The sequence below is a fragment of the Cryptomeria japonica genome, chromosome 11 (assembly GCF_030272615.1).
Source record: "Cryptomeria japonica chromosome 11, Sugi_1.0, whole genome shotgun sequence".
Taxonomy (NCBI): Eukaryota; Viridiplantae; Streptophyta; class Pinopsida; order Cupressales; family Cupressaceae; genus Cryptomeria; species Cryptomeria japonica.
In genome coordinates this window covers 308,284,211-308,308,609 of record NC_081415.1, presented here as the reverse complement: position 1 = coordinate 308,308,609, position 24,399 = coordinate 308,284,211, and the positions used below count along the sequence as shown (strand labels likewise).

Genomic DNA, 24,399 nt, shown 5'->3' with positions numbered 1-24,399 from the left:
TTGCTGATTCTGAGCCTTCTGAATGTTCTCACGAAGAGCGCTCATGATATCCTAGTTCTCCTGCAATAGATCCCCAGCACCCGGTACTCTGCAATCGTTCGACAATAAATCCAAAAAACTAGGAGCATCATAACCATACAAAGCTCTGAATTGTGTCATCCGAATAGACATGTGGTGAGTAGAATTATAACAATACTCACAAAGGTGCAACCACTTAACCCAAGCCTTTTGCTGCCCAGAAATGTAGTTCTGCAGGTATCCCTCCACCCATTTGTTGACAATCTCTAACTGCCTGTCAGTCTGAGGGTGGTAGCTAGTACTCGGAGTGAGCTCTGTCCCGCATAGTCTGAATAACTCCTGCCAAAAGTTAACCATGAACCTACTGTCTCTATCACTGACAATACTTCGAGGTAACCCATGCAATCTGAATACCTCACGAAAGAAAAGATCGGCCACATGTGCAGTTGAATAAGTAGTCATGATCGGGAAGAAATATGCATACTTAGTCAACCAATCAACTACTACATAAATGTTGTCTCTCCCTTGAGCTTTCGGCAAGCCCGTAATAAAGTCCATAGACACGCATTCCCACTTCCTCTCAGGAATAGGAAGTGGCTGAAGTAACCACGCAGGGAAAGTTTGCTTCTGCTTGTTCTGCTGACAAACAAAACACTCCCTAACATGCTGGAGAACATCATATTTGAGACCTTTCCAAGTAAATCTCTCCCGTACCTACCTATAGGTCTTAAAGTAACCGAGATGAACAACCATGGGTGAATCATGTAGCGATCTCAATACCGTGTTCCTCATATCTAAATCTGGGACTAAGAATATTCTCTCTTTGTAAATGATAAGATCATTCACAAGAGAGTACCTATTGTCTTGTACTGTCCCATCAATAATGCTAGAAGCCCATGAATTCTTGGCATACTCTGCTATAATCAAGTGTTTACAATACTCGGAAACTACTGCCATGGAGCTCAAATGGGGACGGCGAGATAAGGAATTAGCAACAATGATCTGAGTCCCTTTGACATAGGAGATGTCAAAATCATAAGACTGTAACTTGCTGACCCACTTCTGTTGACGCTCATTTAGATCCTGTTGTCCAAGGAAATGCTTCAAGCTATTATGATCAGTTTTGACACAAAACTTGCTACCAAATAAGTATTGCCTGAACTTAGCCATTGCATGCATGATGGCCAACATTTCCTTATCATAAATACTATAGCTCCTCTCAGGACCCCTAAGCTTCCTACTCTCGAAAGCTATAGGATGACGATCCTGCATAATCACTGCACCAATACCCTTTCCACATGCATCACAATGAAGCTCGAAAGGTTTGGTGAAATCTGGTAAAGCTAGAATTGGACATGTAGTCATCAATTGCTTGAACTTCTCAAAACACTCCTATGCTAGAGGTGTCCAAACAAATGCACCCTTATTTGTCAAATCAGTAAGTGGTGCGGCATGTCGTGAGAAACCACTAACAAACCGACGGTAGAAGGCACATAAACCTACAAATTCCCTGAAGGTCTCAGGCGTAGGCTAATCAACAATGGCAAGAACCTTATCAGGATCCATGCGAATTCCCTCTCTACTGATTATGTGACCCAAATACAAAAGTTCTGCCATACCCAATGCACACTTGGACTCCTTGGCATAAAAAGACTCCCTGTCAAGTATGCCTAAAACGGGATCCAAGTGAACCAGGTGTTCCTCCCAAGTTCTATTGTAAACCAAAATGTCATCAAAGAAAACCAGAACAAATCTCTTCAACTGAGACTGGAAGACCCTGTTCATAGTGGACTGAAAGGTGGCTGGTGTGTTGGTTAACCCAAAAGGCATAACCAAAAACTCATAGTCCACAATGACATTTGAATGCAGTTTTCTCAATATCCTGTTCCCTAACACTGATCTGATGATAACCTGTCCTCAAGTCAATCTTAGAGAAATAACAAGCTCCGTGAAGCTCATCTATCAACTAATCGATTCGAGAAATGGGATACCTGTTCTTTATCATCCTTCTCTATTAGGCATACAATAATCAATGCACATTCGAAGTGTGCCATCTTTCTTCTTCACCAAAACAACTGATCAAGCGAAAGGAGACTTACTCGGCCTTATGTGTCCCATTGCTAGAAGTTCTTTGATGGTTTTCTCAATTTCATCTTTCAAACGCTTTGGGTGCTATAAGGTGTAATCATGATGGGCTTGGTTCCCTCTTCAAGCTCAATGATGTGCTCTATGCCCCTCTATCAGGAGGCCTCCCAGGAGGTATGTCAGTAAACACCTTTGTATGCTTGATTCTAAGCTCCTGAATATCTGAATGGTAAGGTGTTTTATGCTACTCCTCATAAGTAGGCATTAATTTACACTCTGCTGCCCAATCCACCATGTCATGTCTGATAAGTCTCTCCATTCTTTTAAGAGTGATTAATTTTAAGTTGCTGGCCTTGATAGCTTTAAGAACATGATTAGTCCGATCAACCTTGAGTTTCATCTCCATATCTCTAAGGTTGAGTGTAAATTCACCTACTGCATGAAGCCATGTCATGCCAAGGACCACATCCATGTTTCCCATGTTAACCACATAAAAATCAGCTTTGAATTCATAATTATTGAGTTTCATGGGTAAGTCTAAAATCATTCTATCACAAGTCAGCACATTATCATCAGCAACTTTCATCCTTATGCCTTCAAACTCGAGTTTGAATCCTACGCTTCTCCACCAACCATGCATCTATGAAATTACGAGTTGCACTTGTATCAAGTAGAGAAATGACTCTTTGACCAGCCAAGAGTCCACGCAACCTAAAAGAACCTTCTCCCTGCATGCTAGACATATGAGCTTCCTGTAGATCAAATTCCCCTTCATTTTCAACTCCCTTCTCTGAATTTTCAGTCTCTGAATCATCTTGATCAGCTTGCTGGTCTATGTTATCAGTCATGTTTTCTCCTTCATAAAACCACTCCATATGCCTATTTTGACCCTTAGGCTTGAGGGGACAATCATGGTTTTGATTATAAGGGCCTTTGCAATGAAAACACGGTTTCCTTCTACGCAAGTCATTAAGTGTTTCCCTATCCAAAGGTGCTGCAAACTTCTTCTTTTGGTCCAGATTTTCTGATTTCTTTGGATTAGACTTGTTGTCATTAAATGATGAGGACGGTTTTGAGTTGTTTGGAGTGAACCTACTACGAGGAGTGGTAAGTTCCATGCTATGTGCCTTCCTCATGGCTTCTTGCAAGGTGGGGGGATCAAAAGCCTTAATCCAACCCTTCATAGGCTCATCAAGACCTTCAACAAAAAGAATGATCCGCCTTCTCTCTGAGATGTTAGTTACCATAACTAAAAGCTTCTGAAATTCACTAATGTAAGATTCCAAGTTGCCCATTTGTTTTAGTTGAGCTAGATCCTTGAAATACAACTCTGGATCTCTTTTATCAAAACGCTCAATCAATCTATCAGTGAATTATTGGTATGTGGTAGTAATAAGGTCATGATGTAAAGTAACCATCCCATGGTGCCACCCGTCATGAGCTACCCCATCCAAATGCAAAGCTGCAAACTTAATAGCATCTTCTTCTGATATAGGACATAGGATCAAGAAGGTATCCAACTTGCTAATCCAAGCTCTAGCTGTAACTCTACCGCTGCCATCCAAAGTAGAAAGTATGAGCTTGTTGATTGCATATTAGAGATCATTAGTTTTGTTCCAAGGTTTCCTGTCATTCCAATTCCACTTCTTGTTGTGTTCCCTCTTCTGACTCATAAACCTGTCAAAGTTAAGATGTTCCTTAGCTCTTGGTGCTAATGCATCCCATTCATCATGAAGTGTGGTCACGTTAACCGTAAAGGCCACCTCATCTTCCTCCTCAGCCACGTCCTCTTCTTCAGGTTCATTTCTAACAAAGGTTGGGCATGTAGGCCTATCATAGGTGTGTGTGGGAGTCACTCTTGCCCTTGGGCGACCAGCAACACTACCATTTTCCTCCTGGTTCTGATTATGCCCCCTTGGCACAGTGATATGTTGTATGGCTGTAGTCAACTGCTGCAACATATTTGCCACCTGTCGTTGTCGTGTTACTAAACCCCTCATAATAACTCCGGCGTCTTGGTCCTCATTGTTAACAGCCTCTCTGTGTGGCTCACCATCAATCCTGTCCCCCATAATTTCTAAGAGTATTTATTCAGTTTGATCAAGATCACCCTGTAAACTAGGTCTCCTGCGTGTGTAATACCTGTGAGGCCCAGTCTGTTGTTGATGCATAAAAAATTCTAACCCTCTAGGAAAGCAGGATCAAAGCTTTGATACCACTGTAAGAACCCTGCTGGTTCTAACTCTCCTGAAATGCTATTGCTGTTATGTTTTTGGATTTTCAAGGTTTTTGAACAAATTTAAAGTATAAAATAACACGTGCCAAGCAAGAAATGCACATAAAACCAAATAGAACTAAAATTGAGAGCAATTGCAACTATATTATGAATAAGATACCTGATACAATAAATCCTACTGCTAATTGCATACCCGTGGACTTAGCTTATTTTAAATGAAGAAATTTGGTGTTTGCTAGCCAAAACTGGGACACTGACCAAAAAGGCCGTACAAGTCCAAGAAATGATTTCTCTAAGCCAGAAAGTAGGTAGAATAGCTTGAAAGGACTGGGTGTTGGGAATTGTGCATTCAAAATGCACTTTGGGTAGGCGTTCCAACCTCCCAGGCAAAACACCTCTTTTTTGGAGCCCCACATGCCAACCAAATTCGTACAACCAGCAATGAATCTTGTACGGCTGATTATTGAACTGAAAGAATGTTGCCAATGAAGCTTCTAAACTGTATTGCCTCCTTCCTTATTCCAAATCTGCAAATAACTAACACAAATAAACTCTGATGAAGCACCTTAAAACTTTTGTGTGAAGCCCTCTCAATTTGCAATAATTCAGCTAATCTTTCACAGCCTTAGAATCATAGATCCATGAAGAATGAACGTTCTTCAATAGCAAACCCTCTGAAACCCTTGTCTCAGACAATCCACAGAGAAAATAACAAGCAATGTCAAATAATCAATAATGAGTTTGAATTGCCTTCAATTCCCTTATAACCCCCAAATGGCACGATTTTCCACAAGTACGCCTAAATGCTTTTAAATACATTTAAAATGTATTTAATTACTTTTGCATAGTTTAAATAGTCACTTGGGCGCTTTATTTCACTTAAGTGTTTTAATTAAAATCACTTTGTAATATTAAGTGGCCTTTTAATATAAAAAAGTCACTTTATGAATTTATAATAATCATGTAAGTTAATTAAATAACTTAACCACTAGAATATTAATATCTCCCTCAATATTCAGTCTTTTGACGAACTGTTAGAAGCAGGGGTCAACACCGAATAACCCCCATGTGTCCAAGTGCCCTGACTAAACATAGCACAACTGCCAGATTGACTTACTAAAAATAGTAAGTCTTGCAACTAAGCCCACACACCAACTACTAAGGCCCTGGAACTGAACCCAAGACTGAACTGAAGAAGTGGAACTGCCACTGAGACTCTCTATCCAGAATGTTAGCCTACAAGAGTCCAAAAATGATAGGCTAACCCATCAATCACATAGACTGACTAGGGTGGGGACATCACAGTGATGTCCCCATCAATTTCAGACAAAACTTGCAAAAGAATAGACGGTTCAAGTATATGGTATTGGCCAAAGAGGTGAATGAGATATCACAAATCTTACTCTTATATCAATTGTTACAATATTAAGATTGAACATCACCAATAATAATCATATAGGCAGCGATCCTGATTAAGGACATATCGGATAATATATGTAATCCTTGCAAAAGGAAGGTGCTATTTCATTGGTCAGGCACTCTAAGAATCACAGAGTAGCTTCCTAGTTAGAGAATGATTCCCATGAACCAGTCAAAGAAGGTGGGGCAATCACAATTGGGACCCGTAATAATAATTAACACGATACTCAGCAAAGCGTCCAATTGATCATTGATAACTATTACTAAGGCAAGCATCGGGTTTATACAACAACTTAGCACTTCTAACATGACAAAGTATTGAACTATTATGGGCTTGGCTGATTACATCTTTATTAGAGCACGGAAACTAGGATGATCATTTAAGAGCATTGTTCAATTCCTGAGATAAACGATGACCATCAAAGGTGAAGTAATTGAGTCAATAACATTTTCGATGGAGTGATTGGTGTGAATCGATTAAGACGGCGAGATCATACAAATAACTAGTTGATATCATTTCCATAAAAATTCTGCTTGGAGTAAACAAAAGCAATCCAACCATTCAAATAAGTAGAAGAGACTAATCAGCAAACTAATATATAAACAATTCAACAATATCGATTAAGGCAACAGTTAATGATTATTAAGAAGATTAAGAAGGAAGTGAGTAAATGAAGTCTAATCTAATCAATGAGGAGGTACGATAATAACAAGACAGAATATATAAATAGCAGCGATCTATTTGAGAAGATAACTAATCGCCAGCCATAAGGTAGTCAACCGATCCCATATGGAAGAAGGTGATTAAATTAGAATGCAGCAATTAATCATGAAGAGGTACGTTTAGCACTAAGGACAGGAGTTACACTTGAGACATGTCTTTTGGGCATCACTTCAATCACAAGATATATAAGACATTCACCATCTCTCAAACAATCATCATCAATTTGGAATATTCCTCTTTTAATTTTCCCATTGCGGATCTGATCTATATTAAGCAAACTGCCTTTGGCATTTTTGGTTGCATAAGGGACACAGTCACAAATCAGAGACAACTATCTTTCGGTCTACACCCCTTTGAATGAAGGCGAAAGTTTAAAGACATATTATTCACTTAGCATTCATTTATATTGATTATAATAGAAAGAGAAAGTGACATTAATTGATTCATACTAGTGATTATATAATTCATGCTATAATTTGATATCATAAGCTTTAGTAAGTCTAAGAATTTGGAATCATTGTCTCTTAAGGACTAATAGTCCTAAAAGGGACATTACATCTACAACATTTCTTCACTCTAAAATTTGATTGATCCTCTAAAGGCTGAAACTCCAGTCTTGAGACCTAATCAATCCACTCCTAATGACTTGAATTTGATCTCCTCTAATAAAGTAAAGAAAATTTGGAGCATAGAAACGAGACTCGAACTTTGTGCGGACTCGGCAAAAAAAAACTCAGCGTAGACGCAGCAAGTGGAAAACCCAAAAAAATTTGGAGATTTTTAAGGATTTAAAACTTGTTTCATGCACCCTTTATTAAATAAACCTTAAAGACACAATAGGATCATCAAATAGAAGCTAATTTGATCACATACACAAGTATACATCGATCACATAATTATAAACGTAAATTATAGTTGAAGAAAATAGCAGACTTAGATATATAAATATTGTCAAATGTATACAAAAATCTTGGAATATGAAACCATAACATCAAATATTCCAAACAAATATCAAAACAATAACTAGAAGTCTATGGCTCAGAGGAGCTTGCATCCATCCTATAAAGGCATCTAAGGTAGGTCCCACTAACTAGTGGAGGTTTGGGAGTGGAGATGCTAAGGGGTTTGACAAGTAGCAATGATAAGCTGCACAAGGTGTTAGATGTGAGAAAAACACAACGATAGAGTGAAGAGAGCAAAATGATCTTTGCATTGAGCAAAATGATACTTCTAGGGACATTTTAGGGTTTTTGGATGCAAAAAAAGGACAAAAAATGTCTATTTTTTTTATTTTTTGAGATTTAAAAAAAAAATACTATGGCGGAGTCTAGGTGACCGGACTTGCTCAAACTCGGCGAGTCCATGAGACTTGACCGAGTTCAAGTCCAAGCCCCCACGACTCGCCGAGGGTGACTCGACTCGAGACTCGCTAAGTGCAAGCAAGTCTCAAAAATATAATTTGGAGTTCTAAACCCTAGGTCCTTTGGAAAATTTGGAGTTCTAAACCCTTGGTCCTTTGCCAATGATAATATTTTCCACAACTACACTTATTATGTTTTCATCAAATGCCCGGAACAAATTGTTCTCAACTTCAAAATCATAAGTAACCGATATTGAATGTTTTCTCTTGGTTTTCTTTCAAAATAGGGTGAGCTCATTATGAATAGGCACAATTTATTTATCTAGGCTGACTGAATAGGATACAAGGCATGAGTTGCAAAAATGAACATTAGAAAAAGAGTCCTTAAGAATGGTGAAAAAAAAGCAATCTTGAAGGCCAAAATCAAACAAATTAGAGGATCTATAACACATTTTTACAAAATGTTTCTAAACCTATAGGATTTGGACCCCAAATTCTTTAGTCCACTAATGAACACGGACATTTAGATCAGTCAATCGTACAAGAAAATATAGAATAGTAATTAATCAGCAAGGAACCAAGGTGTTAGGTCAATTGTATGCTTTGATATCCAACACATATAGAGTTAGAGAAAAGATCACAAATATGGGGAAATGTGGTGCAGTCATGGCAGGAGGGTCCTCAAAGAGAACGGTTCGGACCGTGCAGCAAGAGTTAACACAACAAAAGCACACAATGTTATGGAGGCAATGCAGAATCAAACTGTATTATATCATTAAATCAATTACAAACTGTCGGCAACATGCGGGCTTACAAGATTCGGCACACTGGCCTGATTACATACATACTCAAATACAATATCCGAGCTCAAGCAAGAATGCGAGCCAACTCCGAACCTCCTAACGTTATGATTATTCTTCTATATGCTAAGAACTGATTCACATATGTTAAATTACATTGATTTATATGATCAAGAATGATCCGCGTCGGCAAAGATGAAACAAATGCCGATGACCAAGATGAGATGTGTAAAACAACAAGGTTGGCCTCCACCAACGAGATCCTTTCGGAACATCCATAGAATGAAGTGCAGGCCGAAGGGAAGGTCGGTTACACGCCAAGGAATGTTGGAAACAACGAACTAAAGCTCCGCAAGCTACGGAAATGATCCGCAAGATTCACTAATAGCAAATATGTCCAAGCAGTTCCAGTGTTCCAAGCTAGAAAACTATCTTAGATTCCGGAAGCGATAACTTGCCGGAAAAAGATCCAAACGTCCCACGGACTTAAGATAAGGTAGATGAACATGTCCACGGACAAAATCCAGCTCCGCAAGATCCAGTGAGCAAATGCAAAGAAACACAGAAAGAAATGCTGAAACTGCAAAACAGGAAACAAACTGAAAAGAAAATGTTTTTGGTTGATGCAAGATTGCCATGAACCAAGGATGCTCCTGCATCAAAATGTATGGTAGAAAAGTTTCCTCTTATGAATAGATCGCTATAAATCTCAAACCTATCCACACTATCAGTTTCACTAAGTAGTAGGAGAAGCTGATGTTTATATATAATAGTCAATCTAGTATTCTGCTGAAGATGTTGAATGAAGCTTCTTCTACTTTGAGTTAACAAAAAAGAACAAATTAAATGAAGATGATGACTTTGTTTCCAAGTTTGTAACTGCTATTCCATGTAAGTCTGTTGATGAAGAAGACAACACATTTGCTTTGATGAAATGCATGGTGAATTCCAACAATTAATAAAAGAGAGTTTCAGAAAAACCCAACATTTGGGAGATATGTATGAGTTGGCTAAAACCAATGTATATATCCAAAAAGGAAAAGAAAAATCAGAATAGTTGAAGACATTAATTTTAAAGGCCAGATTTATACTTCAAAATCAAAATTTTCAAATGGATTCAATGGGAGTACCAAACAAATCTAGAGTTGATCAGCTTCTTCAAAACATATAGGAATTTACTTCTACAATAGAGACTTCTAGGGGGGTGGTCGTGTAACTGCTTTTAGTTATCTCTATTTTTAGCTTCTTCATCCCCCTTCTCAATAGTCTTGTTCCGTGATGTTCAGTCCCCAATTTTGTCATTGTCATCAAGAAGATGACTTTCCTCTTTTTTTTTCTTTTTTTTTGTGTGGGGGGGGCTTAATGTAGTCAGCAATAAATAAAATGAATTAAAATGTAATTAAGTTTAGTCTCCGACAGTTGGTGGTTACTTGGCAGTTTCCAACGGTTGGTGTTCTCAACCAGCGTCAACTTGGCTATATATTTCTTGTTGTACTTGTAGTCAAGGACCGCACACATGAAGTTCCTATATACATTGCATACAAATTGTTTTGTTCTGTTATTCTGTTATTTCCATTTACTTTGCAAATCATTCAAGTAGAATACCCAAGTAAACAACGATACAGCTCAATTAAATATAGACTGAACAATATAAATGTGATGGTCAATCCCAACATTCCTAACTACAGAGAAATATCAAACAAAGATGGCAATAAATGTGTATTGCCACCATCTAAAAGAATCAGCATTCTAATGCATATCCAATAGAAAATAAAAACATATATGGAAAACAAAACATGAAAGTTAGAAAATTTAAAGATGGTGATACTATAAATATTAGAAATTCAACACTAAAGCTGACAGGTGCTCAAAGATGTCTTTATATATAAGACCAAAAATACATGGATCAACCAGGCACACGACTAGTACAACCCCAGAATGAAAAGGATAATGACATACTGCAGGTGACGTGACCGATGACAATGAGAAAAGTCTGTCTTCAGGCTGAAACTTCCGTGACCGCTTTAAGCTGAACAAATTAAGAGGGTCATTTTCTGCATTCAATCATGATAAAAGAAAAAATGCAATACCACAAGATATGCTCAACTCCTAAAATAACTTTTTCATTAAAAATGACTAATCATGAAAAGCAAATATAAATATCAAATAACATGTCTTTATATATACAAATCTACAAATATGCTAGATCATGAAAGAACATATCTTTCTCAGGAATTTCTTGGCATACTAGAAGATAAATGTATTTTCAATTTATTAGGATATTGTCAGGGAAAAAATAGCAAAACATCAGGAAACCAAAAAATGCAGTTAAAAAGGGGAGAAATAACTGATGTTTTTCACATTTAAAGCCATCTTAATTGTATAAAGGGGGAGAAAGTTTAAAGTAAACAAAAGTGTATACCATGAGTCTTCAAGTGGGGATTTTTCTCATTAATTTTGAGCTTGATGATTACAAATAATTGTATTATAAATCTCTTTAACAATATTAATAAATAACTCTACCGGAATAATAATGAACCCTTTATGCAATAAAACACGGCTAAGGTAAATACAACCTATTCACCTTGCTATTATTCTTAAAAATCAAGTCCACAAGAGTAATCTATACACAAAATGGTAACTACAGTTGACAACAACAGTCTCCCTAACCTATTTAAATGCCTCTTAAGTTCACAGCAGTGATAACAATCATGCCTGGAATTCCTGGAGAGTGCTGGGCTGTTTTTTGATTCATTAAGCAGAATCATTTAGGCCAGACCACCTCCACAAGTGGAGGTCACAAGTGGAACCTCCTCCCCACTAATACATCTACTTTGTAAAACATAATTCAAATTTTAATCTACTTAGATACCACATATTCAACTTGAATCCACTTGGAGACCACAATGGTAGTCCAAGCGTCACCACTTGGAATTCCACTTTTAGATGTCAATATGGGCATTCAAACTTGGATCTCCATCTTGAAAACCCTATGGCCTTGCCATTTGAGCACAAGTCCTGTATTGACAATGTTTCAATTAATCATTTTCGTCAGCAATACTGAAACGTAAATAATGACAGCACTGTTTGCAGTCATTAAGGGCGGCAGTGAGAGTGATGACAATAACAACGCTCGTGTTCCCTATTCTTAAGGTTTTCAAATCTGATTATGCCAAGTGTCTCCATAAATGTAGATAACTACATCCATTTTGAAAAATGACAGCAGCAGTTGGCATTGTCCCTTGGAAAAATTCAAAAGATCTATCCGCTATTCAAAATGGCAACTGGAAATCTTAACAGCTGCTTACACCATTCAAGGTGTATAACCCATTTATAAAAAGTTCCCATGTCTGATGCTTATATATAAATAAACTAATTTATTTTGATATTACTGGTGATATGTTGGTGAAATTCTGTCAAAGTCCTGGTCAAAGATATTTTGCTCTCCATATTTTAAAAAATAATGTAAGGAATCTTGTCAAGAAAAGATATATGAGAATATATTGCAATATTTTAAAAATATATGCTTCTATGTGGTAGACAATTGTTTACAAAAAGCCCAATATTCTTCACTCTCATTTGATAATAATAGCCTAATAAAGATATATCTTACTAAGAAAGAACATCAGTGAAGGTTAACAAAACAATTCATGATGATATCTTGTGTTAGGAATTCAGAGAAACGTTTAATCAGAAACTAAAAACAAATAAGTAGTGAGAACCTTGCACGAATTGCATATATATTTGAGAGATGACTCACATGATTGATGATCCTGTTTTGCAAATTGATTTTGATATTTGTTGCATTTTTTGAACATTTTTGGAGTTTCTCTTTTAATGTGGAAAAAAAGGAAAAATGAACACCAATGAGAAGATGGACATGACAGCAAGCCAGCAAACAAATCTTGTAGGTGAGGTGAATGAAGAAAGAAACTCTGCTGGTAGTGTCTAGCTTAAGTGTCCCTTAGCTTTGTCAGAGATAAATATAATGTGTATGCAAACCGTCTATTAAGTGTCAGCATTATTGACAAAGAAGGAAAAAAATAACATTATTGTTATAATGTGATAAAAATTGAAAAATTAACAGGGATGAATGCAAATTGCAAACAAACCAACTTAAGTTGTCAGAGACAGATTTTAAAGGGTCTTCAGACCATCTAAGATATTGTTGTCAGCAATGACAAAGATGGGAAAAAATAGTGGATACACAAAATTAGGCATAACTCTCAAAGCTTAGAAATGTTAGTCACAATACACTATGCATGCATCTCCAGGATTGTAAACAAGTCGATATTGAAAGATTGTCAACAAGTCAATGTTGAAAGACATTAGCATCGCAATAGACAAAGATGAGGAAGATGGGATGGGGTTTGGGTAAAGTCCGTTTGGGTAGCCACTTAATTCAAAGTTGGAGAATGATGATGAGAACAGGTTATTAAGGCAAATAGGTGATAAGTTAGATGATTCTAACTCAGCTTATGTTTCATTTTGCAACCAAATAAAATAATATTCTTTTTTTTTCTTATTTTCTTGAATCCCTTAAACTATGTGCTACATTTTTTCATTGTCATCCCCTAAAACCATAATTAAAAAAAAAAATAATGTCCCTAAAGCCTGCCCCATTGTTTCATGCAGCCCCTATTGCAAAAGCTTCGGTTACATTGATTGAAAGCTACATTGTTCAAGAATCAAGAAACCTCCTTGGAAAATGCCATTTTATTCATCCATGGAGGAGAAAATAACCATGAAGAAATCCCTAGGATTTTGTATGCTGAATCAACCCACTCCAGAATCACTGAGCTAAGGTTTATTTCTCAACATAATCATATTTGCAAAGCAACAGCAATACTTCAATGGACCACAGTATGCAGAAGCAAGGTTAAAGTCATCAAATCACACATAGCAACAAGACAATACATAGCAAATCAACAACTAACAGTTCTGAACCGGCCATAAAGATTTTACAATCACAAATATTGTACTGCAGCAACTTAAAAATATAAGTCTGTCATACATCAGTCAAGTCTGAATTACAAAACCTGATTTGCCCTGTGGAAATGGTAAGTGTTCTCCAATTACTATATGCAAGTAACTAGAAGAGAAAGACAAGGAGATCACTCAAACTAAACACCAATTGGTGGAGGCTGCACAGATCTGAGTGGTTCTCTACCAGATCTTTCATTAATATTGTACTGTCTTTGAACTGGATTCTGAAAAGCACTGCCACCAGATCCATTCATGGATATTGCTTTGATATTGTAACAGATTTGGAGGGCCTAGATGCTAAACCCTTTAACGATCATAATCTGTCTTTGCATTCATTTTAATTGTGTGGCCTGCCACCAATAAATTAAATAAATCTGATTATTGCAAGCATTCTAGTCACCATATGCTCTCACCTTGAACCCTTTTGAGATTGCAGTGATCAAAGAGTGCTAGTATCCTTGCATACATATTGAAAATCAGCTTGGGACATTACATTGAGAGTTGGTATAGCTATAGAGAACTATTTTCATATTATATTGCACCCAGAGCTGAAGCATGTCATTTCTTGATTTTTACGAAGTATACTTAGCTAATGTTGGCTTCAAAAAGGTTAACAAAGGATGGTGAAGGAAATCCTTCTCCTGAATTGAGGATCCTAAATCGACATTGTAGACTCCAACCAAGATTACATGGAACTAGATAAGGCCACAAAAGACAGAGAAATGTAGCTATTTTGTCCATTTACTAAATTAAACTTGAATAATTATGCTCAAGAAAGAGAAGTATTGAGTAATAATGAATAATTTGTCCATTTGACCTGAATATAACAACTGCCATCTTATCACTTGGAAAAAATTTATAACAATGAAAAAAAATATTATTATGGAAAAAGTTGTATCAACCTATAATCCTACTTTTGTGTTTAGCATAGAGACATCTAAGATTTGGCTCAAGCGTGAAACCCTTTATTCCAATTCAGAGACATTTGACCACCACACAAACCACAAATAGTTTAGTAGCCAGACTGTGAGAAGCCTTACAATTAAATGGGGATGCTAAAACTATTTTCATGTTTTATTTTTTAAACATGATTATTGAACAATGTTCTACATGACATCCCTATTTTGGTAGCAAACTGAAGAATGCTGTAATGTCCCCCTTTGAGACTTACCTTAATTTAGACTTGAGACAACAATTCTAATTTAAGGTGAGAATTGTAATACATCTATGAATATAATCTTATCAAATCTGAAGACATTTCATTATTGCATTTAACTTAAAACTCTAAGAATAGTTCGGAAGATAGAACTTATCTTGATAGTTTCCTCTAATTCTTAAGCTTTGTTCGTGCCATATCCTCTTGACGCTGTCTGAATATTGACCTTGCGTCTATGCGCCTTAACCTTGCAGTCATACCACCTTTCCCTTGGCTATTCTAGGCTCCTCTAGAGCACTTTAAATCTGCCTACTCTTCGTATTAATTCTGAAGCTGGTTGTTTCTTCTCAAATGATTTCTCTTCTTGTACTTTTTTTTTATGCCTTCCCTTGCTGATTCCCTAGACGGTTCGCTGAGTACAGATCATATGATAAGTCCAATCCTTTTCCACTGAACTGGAGTTGTGTTCTTTTATTGATTGTTGCAGGTCTTGAATCCGACCTTAATATTTCTGAATGAAAGTTCTGAATGCTCCTGGAATGGCTATTGATCCTCCTTAAATACCTTTGGTATGGAATGGTTGCAACCTTTGATTGGAATAGATATATTCCTTCCCTAATCGCACCCTTCCATTACTTATACTAGTCAACTTGTTATCTAAATTGCACTCCTCCATGAATATTAGTTATTTGCTGATTAGAAGATGAATTGAAATTTGTTTGACTAATCGATCAGTATGAAGAATGTGTCCCTTCTCTCCATCGCATCCTTTGAGAGAGTAATTAATCGTTTTTTATTTAACTAATGATCCATTCGTTAAATGATGCTTACAATCATCCTTTTGGCAGCAAAATAGATATTTCTTTGGGATGAATTGATACTTAGTATGTATCAAACTTCCGTCTATGCCTTGATGACTTACTTGTTTCACCCTTCAATGTGGATCATCGATATAGTATTGGGTCCTTCTGATCAGCGATATGAACTTCTACGACAACATGTATTATTCTGGGTAATATTCATAATGATCTTGCACAATCCCATCTATGATAACTATCGATACCTTTTCCATTTATTATCGATCATCGCTGACAATGGATTGTCTTCGTGTCTTTTCACAAGGACATTAGCTTATTAAACATAGGTAGTCATTGTTGTTCTTATTGATCACCGTTTGTTCCATGCTGTATTTTTCTCACTCCTAGCCGATGTGGCAACCTTTGGATTGCCGAACTGTATCATCTAACATCGTGACTTATACTTGCACCTAGGAAACAATGATCTGGATTTAGACTTTAATTCTGATCTTCGATTTCAACTACGACTTCGACTATGTCACCTTCTTTGAGTGTGACTACTATCACTGACTTTATTGTCGCTGCCACTTATCATCCACCAATTTATACACTCATTGGGTATGACTATATCCTTAATCACTTCTTTATAATCACTTTGTCTAACAAATGAAATTCTCACAATAAAATCGCAGTACATATCAATGGTATTACATTCCTTCAATAATCTGCTTCTTTCTTTAATACGTCGTGTTGACGGGTGTTTTGTGACCACACCAACACAGAATTAAGTTTCCCAATGGTCACTTTATCCTCTCTTGATCAAAATCAGATGTATGCTAAGATTGCAGGAAGATCATACATTGACTCCAAGGTTCCAACTGCATACTAGCGACTTTATTGTGGATATAGACTCGTTTGGCTTTGATGTTTGCTGGTAATCCAAGGGGACTTATGTTTGATCATTTTTCACTTCTTTGCTATGACTGGAACTTCATTATTGGATATAGCAATTCTATGATGCTTCTGCTTCGAATGAACTGAACTAGAATGAACTGAAATTGAAGGGGAAAGCGTTTAAGAAGACTAAGCTAAAACTAAGAACTCAATAGATAGCAATGATTCAGATAAGATCAACCACACTTTACTTCGCCACTAGTAGACAACTACATAAAGCGGGTGCAATCTTCAAAGGTTGTGTTTGAGAGATTTTAAACCATTGATGAACACCATCAGAGAACAATGTTCATCCAACAATTTAGATTAAGTGCACACATAGAAAAGCTCGGTCCAACCTTGCACTGTCAATAGAAATCATCTATTAACAAAAGGTATGAGCAAGCGATCTTCACCTTAAAACATTGCAATCAACTTTGTTCATCTAAATAATTGAAAAATAAAATTCTACTCTAAGTGAGGAAGGTGAAACCATGCAAGTTTTGAAAAATAACTTGAGTGAACACCATTAGAGAACAATCTATCACTATTATTATCTCAATAACTTATCGCAACAATTTCATACAATCTCCCCCTTTTACAAATGAAGGGGTCAACCCCTTTTATAGGCCTCCAAGAGGAAAATGGACGGCCTAGATTACAAACCAATCAATGGCCAAGATTGAACATACAAACCCTAATTAAGGTTTGACCATAAAGTTCCCAAATACATGACGCCAAGGAGTGGGAAGAGTCATAAATATCGAGTTGTGCTTCATTAATACGAAAGATTCTCTTTGCATGTCGCCAACTCATCCTTTACAAGAATCTTTCCATTTCAGGCTCACAAAAGACATTTTGGAAGATTTTCCTGCCTCAAAAAAATTTTAACAATCTTTTTCACTTCTAAAGGATTCCAGTACGTCTACAATTCTAGGAGAGAAAATCTTTGTAGAGAGATTTTTTTGTCCTGAAGGAATTTTTTTGTGTTCCAGTTGACATCTTGTTCTGAAGGAGATTTTTCCATCAATTGACCATTTCTTCCTAGTTGGGGAAATTTTATCTTGTCCGAAGTTCTTGGAGAGAGAAAATCCTCTCTTAGCCAATTTTCCTCGTGCCTTGAAATTCTTCACCTTGGGCGCATTTCTTCCCTGAGGGAGGAATTTTTTGAAATTTTGAAATTTTCCTCCTTAGCCTTGAATTCCACATTTTGTTTTGTCCTTGGGCATTGTTTGAAGGTGGTGAGAGATTTCTGGAAAGTTAGACTTTTCTTCCTTGATGTCATTTTGGCGCCCATTCCTTTCCTAGAGCACATTTTATCCATGGTGAAGGAATTTTCGATGTGGAGGAAAAATTCCTCCTTAACCTCATTTTGGTGCCCAACCTTGACCTTGATTCTACTTTCCCCCTGAGGAAGGACTTTCTTCATGCCTTAGCCATATTTTCACATTTTCCGAGAATTCTATCTTGACGGAAGGAATTTCCAGCACTTAGTCAATTGTTTACTTTTTCCAAGAATTGTCCTGAAGGAAGGAACTTCCAACACTTAGTCAATTTTTCACTTTCTTGGAATTTTGCATACTTGGCTACATAATTTGCACATGGAGGAAGAAAATTTTGAATTTTGAATTTTCCTCCTAAACCTTTATTTTCACGTTTTCCCTTGTCCTTGGGCGTAGCTTCATTGAAGGAGATGAATTTTTTGAAATTTGGAATTTTCCTCCCTAACACCTCCTTGGAGCTCTTTACCTTCCTTGGGCGCATTTCTTCATGAAGGAAGGAATTTTCACTTTGGAGGAAAATTCCTCCATGACACCATTCTAGCACCCATTCCTAGTATTGAGCTGCATTTCCACCTTGAGGAGGAACTTTGGAATTTTCTTGCTTTTCATCCACCCACTGACTTTGGCGCCCCATCCTCTCCGAGAACAGGATTTTGTCTTGAGCTTGGAAATTCCTCTTGCATCGTGTTTTGGCGCTCATCGTCTTGCTAGGGCGGAATTTTGACCCTGTGGAGGATTTTTACACTTGGAGGAAAATTCCTCCTTCACCTCAGTTTGGCGCCCTTCACTAGACTTCAGCAGAAATTTCACCATGCACAGGAATTTCTTGTTTGGAGGAAAATTCCTCCCTCATGCCAATCCAGCGCCCTAGCCTCTGCTTGGGCAGAATTTTACCATGCAAGAGGAATTTGACTTTGGGAGGAAATTCCTCCATGACTCTTGTTTGGCACCCTGACCTAGATTTGGACGCTATTTCCACTCTAAGCGGGAATTTGACCCTTGGAAGGAAATTCCTTCCTTAGTTTGATTTGGCGGCCAGATCTAACTGTGGGCGGAACTTTGCCTTGGTGGAAAAATTTGTTGCATGGATGAAAATTCCTCCTGTACCTTGATTTGGCACCCATTCCTAATCCAGAGCACCATTTTGCCTTAGTGAATGATTCTAACAAATTTGGAAATTCCTTCCTTGTCTTTGTCCATTTTCCTGATTTGGATGACATATTTGGATTTGAAGTGGATTTCTCTTGCCTTATAACATTTTTTATGCTTTTTCCACCACTTCGGGAAAGAACTTCATACCTAGCCATTTTTCTAACCACTTGTCTACTTTTTCAACTTTTTGGAGTTAGACTTGGATTTTCAGGAATGCTCTGCTTTCAATGTCTTGACCACTGCATGAGATGGACATGCCAAATATAGACTTACTAATAATAGTAAGTACTTCAAAACATCAAATTAGGGCAAACCGAGACAGGGTGACACTTACTAAAAATAGAAATTGCTAAAAATAGTACGATTTTTGGCAAAATAAGGCCAATTTGGGATGTAGTGAAACTTACTAAAAAATAGAAACTTACTAAAAATAGTAAGTGCTCAGAATTCGCTCAAATTTCACTAGTAGCTTCCTTGAAGCGTCCCGACTTCATTGCAATGTTCAGATTTCCCAAAACCCTAAGGAAAAGACCTCTGTAAGAACCCTGCTGGTTTTAACTTTTCTACTGATGCAAATGTTGTCTTGTTTTTGTATTTTCAAAGGTTTTGAAGAATTTTAAGCAAAAAATAACAAGTGTGCCAGGGAGGAATTGCACATAAAACTGAATAGACAAGAAATAAGGAACAACTGCAACTATAGTATGAATAAGATAAGTAATACAAATAATTCTAATGCTAATTGCATACCCGAAGGTCCTCAGATTATTTTAAATAAAGAATTATGGAGTTTGCCAGCCAAAACTAGGAAACTGACAAAAATGAGTGTACAAGTCCAAAATGCAAATTCTCCAAGCCAGAAAGCTAATGGAATTGCCTGAATAGCCTAGGCGTTGGGAATGGTGCAACCAAAATACAAAATAAGAAGGCATTTCAGCCCTCCAGGTCAAATGACCCCTTCCGAAACCCACGTGCCAAGCTGGAAACTGTATGGCCAACAAGAAAGGATAATATGGCTGGCTTATTGAATTAAATATGCTGCAATTGGGAGGTCTAAACCTAAATGCCCCTTTTTCTTATTCAAAATCTGCAAATAACTAAAGGAATTAACTTTTGATGTAGCACAATAAGACTCTTGAATGAAGCCCTCTCAGTTGCAACAATTCAGTTGATCTTTCACAGCCTCAAAATCACAGATCCATGAAGAATTTCCATTCTTCAATAGCAAACCCCCTGAAACCCTTGTCTCAGAAAATCCATAGAGCAAAACCAAGCAATTTAAAATAATCAACAATAATAGAGTTTGAATTGCTTTTTTCCCTTATAACCCCAAATGGCACGAATTCCAAGAAAGTATGCCCAATTGCCTTTTAAAATACATTAAATGTAATTTAATTACTTCACATAGTTCTAAAAAGAATTTGGGCGAACTTTACATTTAAGTGATTTTTAAAGTCACTTTACAATATTTAAGTGGCTTTTAATTTATATAAAGTCACTTTATAACTTTACAATATCCATAAAAGTTAATTAAATAACTTAACCACTAAAATATTAATATCTCCCTCAATATTCAGTCTTTTGACGAGCCGTCTGAAGTTGGGGTCAACACTATATAGCTCCCATGTGTCCAGGTGCCCTAACTAAAAATAGCACTACTGCCAGATTGACTTACTATAAATAGTAAGTTCCTCTACTGAGCCCATACACTGACTGCAAAGGCCTGGAACTGAAACCAAGACTGAAAAGACTAAACTGAAGAAGTGGAACTGCCCCTAAGACTCTCTATCCAAACATGTTAGCCTACGAGAGTCCAAATAATAGGCTAACCCATCAGCAACTGATGTTGACTAGAGTGGGGACATTACATTCTGCCCTCCTTGAATTTGCTTGTCCTCAAACAAACTCAATGTTGGATGTTGTAAAATGCTCTCTCTCTCCCAAGTAGCATCTTCTATCGGCAGATCTCTCCACTTAACCAGAATTTCCCTGATGACCCACCTCTGAAGATGACGCTCTCTAGTCTCTATGACGGCCTCAAGTACTAATATCAACTTTCCCTCATCATCCAGGGGTGTTAGGTCTGAAGGAGCTATATGTTGTCTCAATGCCTTCTTGAGGCAAGAAACATGGAACACATTATGAACCTTACTATTTGCCAGTAAATCTAACTCATAAGCCACCTCACCAACTCGCCTGATAATCCTAAATGGCCCGTAATAATGTGGCTTGAGTTTCTCTAAGCCCTTCTTCCTAAGAGAGGACTGTCTATAGGGTTGTAGCATCACATACACCATATCCCCAATCTCAAAAGATCGCTCAACCCTCCTCTGACCAGCATATTGCTTTTGCTGATTTTGAGCCTTCTGAATGTTCTCACGAAAAGCTCTCATGATATCCTGGTTCTCCTGTAAAAGGTCCCCAACACTCGGTACTTTGCAAACGCTCATCAATAAATCCAAAAAACTAGGAGCATCATAGCCATACAAAGCTCTGAAAGGTGTTATCTTGATAGTCATGTGGTGAGTGGAATTATAACAATACTCACAAAGATGCAACCACTTCACCCAAGCCTTCTGTTGTCCAGAAATGTAGTTTTGCACGTATCCCTCCACCCATTTATTGAAAACATCAGTCTACCCATCAGTCTAAGGGTGGTAGCTAGTACTCGGAGTGAGCTTTGTCCTGCATAGCCTGAATAACTCATGCCAGAATTTACCCATGAACCTAGTGTCTCTATCACTGACAATACTCCGAGGTAGCCCATGCAATCTGAATACCTCACGAAAGAAAAGATCTGCCACCTGTGCAACTGAATAAGTAGTCATGATCGGGAAGAAATGTGCATGCTTAGTCAATCGATCAACTACCACATAAATGTTGTCTCTCCCTTGAGCTTTTGGCAAGCCCGTAATAAAGTCCATAGACACGCATTCCCACTTCCTCTCAGGAATAGGGAGTGGTTGAAGCAACCCAACAGGGTAAGTGTGCTCTTGCTTGTTCTGCTGACAAACAGAGAACTCCCTGACATACTGAAGAACATCAGATTTGAGACCCTTACAAGTAAATCTCTCTCATACCTGCCTATAGGTCTTAAAATATTTGGGATGACCAACCATAGGTGGATCATGTAAAGATCTCAATACCTTGTTCTTCATATTTGAACCTGGGACTAAAAATATTTTCTTTGTAAATAATGAGATCATTCACAAGAGAGTACATGTTCTCCTATACTGTTCCATCAATAATGCCAGAAGCCCACGGATTCTTGGCATACTCTGCTATGATCAAGTGTTTCCAATCCTCGGAAACCTCTACCATGGAGCTCAAATGGGGACAGCGAGATAAGACATCAACAACAACTATCTGAGTCCCTTTGACATAGAAGATGTCAAAATTATAAGACTGTAACTTGCTGACCCACTTATGTTGACACTCATTTAGATCTTGCTGTCCAAGGAAATGTTTCAAGCTGTTACGATCAGTTTTGACACAAAACTTGCTTCCAACTATGTACTACCTGAACTTGGCCATTGCATGCATGATGGCCAACATTTCCTTATCATAAATGCTATAGCTCGTCTCAGGACGCCTTAGCTTCTTGCTCTCGAAAGCTATAGGATGACGATCCTGCATAATCACTGCACCAATACCCTCTCCACATGCATCACAATGAAGCTCAAAAGGTTTGGTGAAATCTGGTAAGGCTAGAACTGGACATGTAGTCGTCAACTGCTTGAACTTCTCAAAACACTCCTGTGCTAAAGGTGTCCAAACAAATGCACCCTTCTTTGTCAAATCTGTAAGTAGTGCGGCATGCCGTGAGAAACCACTAACAAACCGATGGTAGAAGGCACAAAAACCAATAAATCCCCAGAGCTGCGTCAAATTCTCAGGAGTAGGCTAATCAATAATGGCTAGAACCTTCTCAGGATCCATGCAAACTCCCTCTCTGATGATTCTATGACCCAAGTAAAGAAGCTCTGTCATGCCCAACACACACTTGGACTCCTTGGCGTACAAGGACTCCATATCAAGTATTCCCAAAACAGTATCCAGATGAGCCATGTGCTCCTCCCAAGATGTGTTGTAAACAAATATGTCGTCAAAGAACACCAGAACAAATCTCCTCAACTAAAACTGGAAGACCCTGTTCATAGTGGACTGGAAAGTAGCCGGTGCGTTGGTTAAGCCAAAGGGCATAACCAAAAACTCAGTGTCCGCAATGACATCTAAATGGATTCTTCTCTATATTCTACTCTCTGACACTGATCTAGTGATATCCTGTCCTCAAGTCAATTTTATAAAAATCACAAGCTCCGTGAAGCTCATCTATCAACTCATCAATGTGAGGAATGGGATACATGTTCTTTATTGTTCTCTTGTTCAACATCTTGTAATCAATGCACATTCTGCGCATACCATCTTTCTTCTTCACCAAAACCATTGATGAAGCAAAAGGAGACTTACTCGGCCTTATATATCTCATAGCAAGGAGTTCTTTGATGGTTTTCTCAATCTCATCCTTCAAACACTTTGGGTGTCGGTAAGGTGTTATCATGATGGGCTTGGTGCCTGTGATCACAAAAGCTTGCACCCTTACTGAGCTATCCACTCAACAACCTTGTGAAACATAGAAACAACACCAAAGTGTGAGACCTTGCGCAAGGGGGTTGAATCTCCGGAGAAGGCCGGCTTCCTTCTCAATCCAATTGTAGGTGTTGAACCAACTCAACACTTCAAATCTTCCTTCTAAACCTATCCTAACAGCTTGCAGAGGAAAAGGGAAGAGAGAAATGTTAAAATGAAAGGAGGCAATGCACCAAGATAAGAGATGTTTCTCTCCCCACCCAAAATGGCATAAAGAATCAACTAAAATACCCAGGAGATGCACAAACTTCAGTTGCATGAATGACCTTAACGCACATATGGAGGTTAGGACTTGTTGAATGTCAAGAGGGGAGAAGGTTTCCCACAAGTCACACCCAGAAATAGGTTAACACAACATATATGTGAAAGAAAGCCACAAACATACACTTACAATGAAGGTAGGAACACATACACAACATACATAAGTTGAAGTAAGGCAAGAATGATGATTTCAATTCATTATAAGGCCAATGGCCAAACTTACAGTTGCAGAAATGCAAGATAAATACAAGTCTTTAAGAGAAGTGAAAAAGCATAGAATAGCTCAAGCCAGCAGGGAGAGAACCCTTTACAATGAGGCATAAAAGCCTTATATAGAAAACTGGTCGCATAAGAGAGACCACTGGTCAAGGGAGAGAAGCCTTGACCCTTGTGTGTGCAAAGAAATGTCAGTCAGGGAATGTAGGGAAGTGCATGCACCAAAAATTGTGTACATGCAAGCAACCTGGCCAAACCCTAATAATGCAATCCCAAGAAGAAAGGTACTTCTAGAAGGTGGATTGACTGACATTCCAAAGTCAAAG

At 37.8% G+C, this 24,399-nt stretch overlaps 1 protein-coding gene across 2 annotated transcripts in view; it reads right to left on the bottom strand.

Annotated features, from left to right (window-relative positions):
• The window catches only part of LOC131065037 (uncharacterized), a 147,138-nt gene that overhangs the window by 38,451 nt on the left and 84,288 nt on the right, over positions 1–24,399 (bottom strand). For both annotated transcript variants that reach the window (XM_057999403.2, XM_057999405.2), the window contains exon 4: positions 10,602–10,671. In XM_057999403.2, coding sequence (XP_057855386.1) covers positions 10,602–10,671 — 70 coding nt within the window. The remainder of the gene's footprint in view (positions 1–10,601; positions 10,672–24,399) is intronic.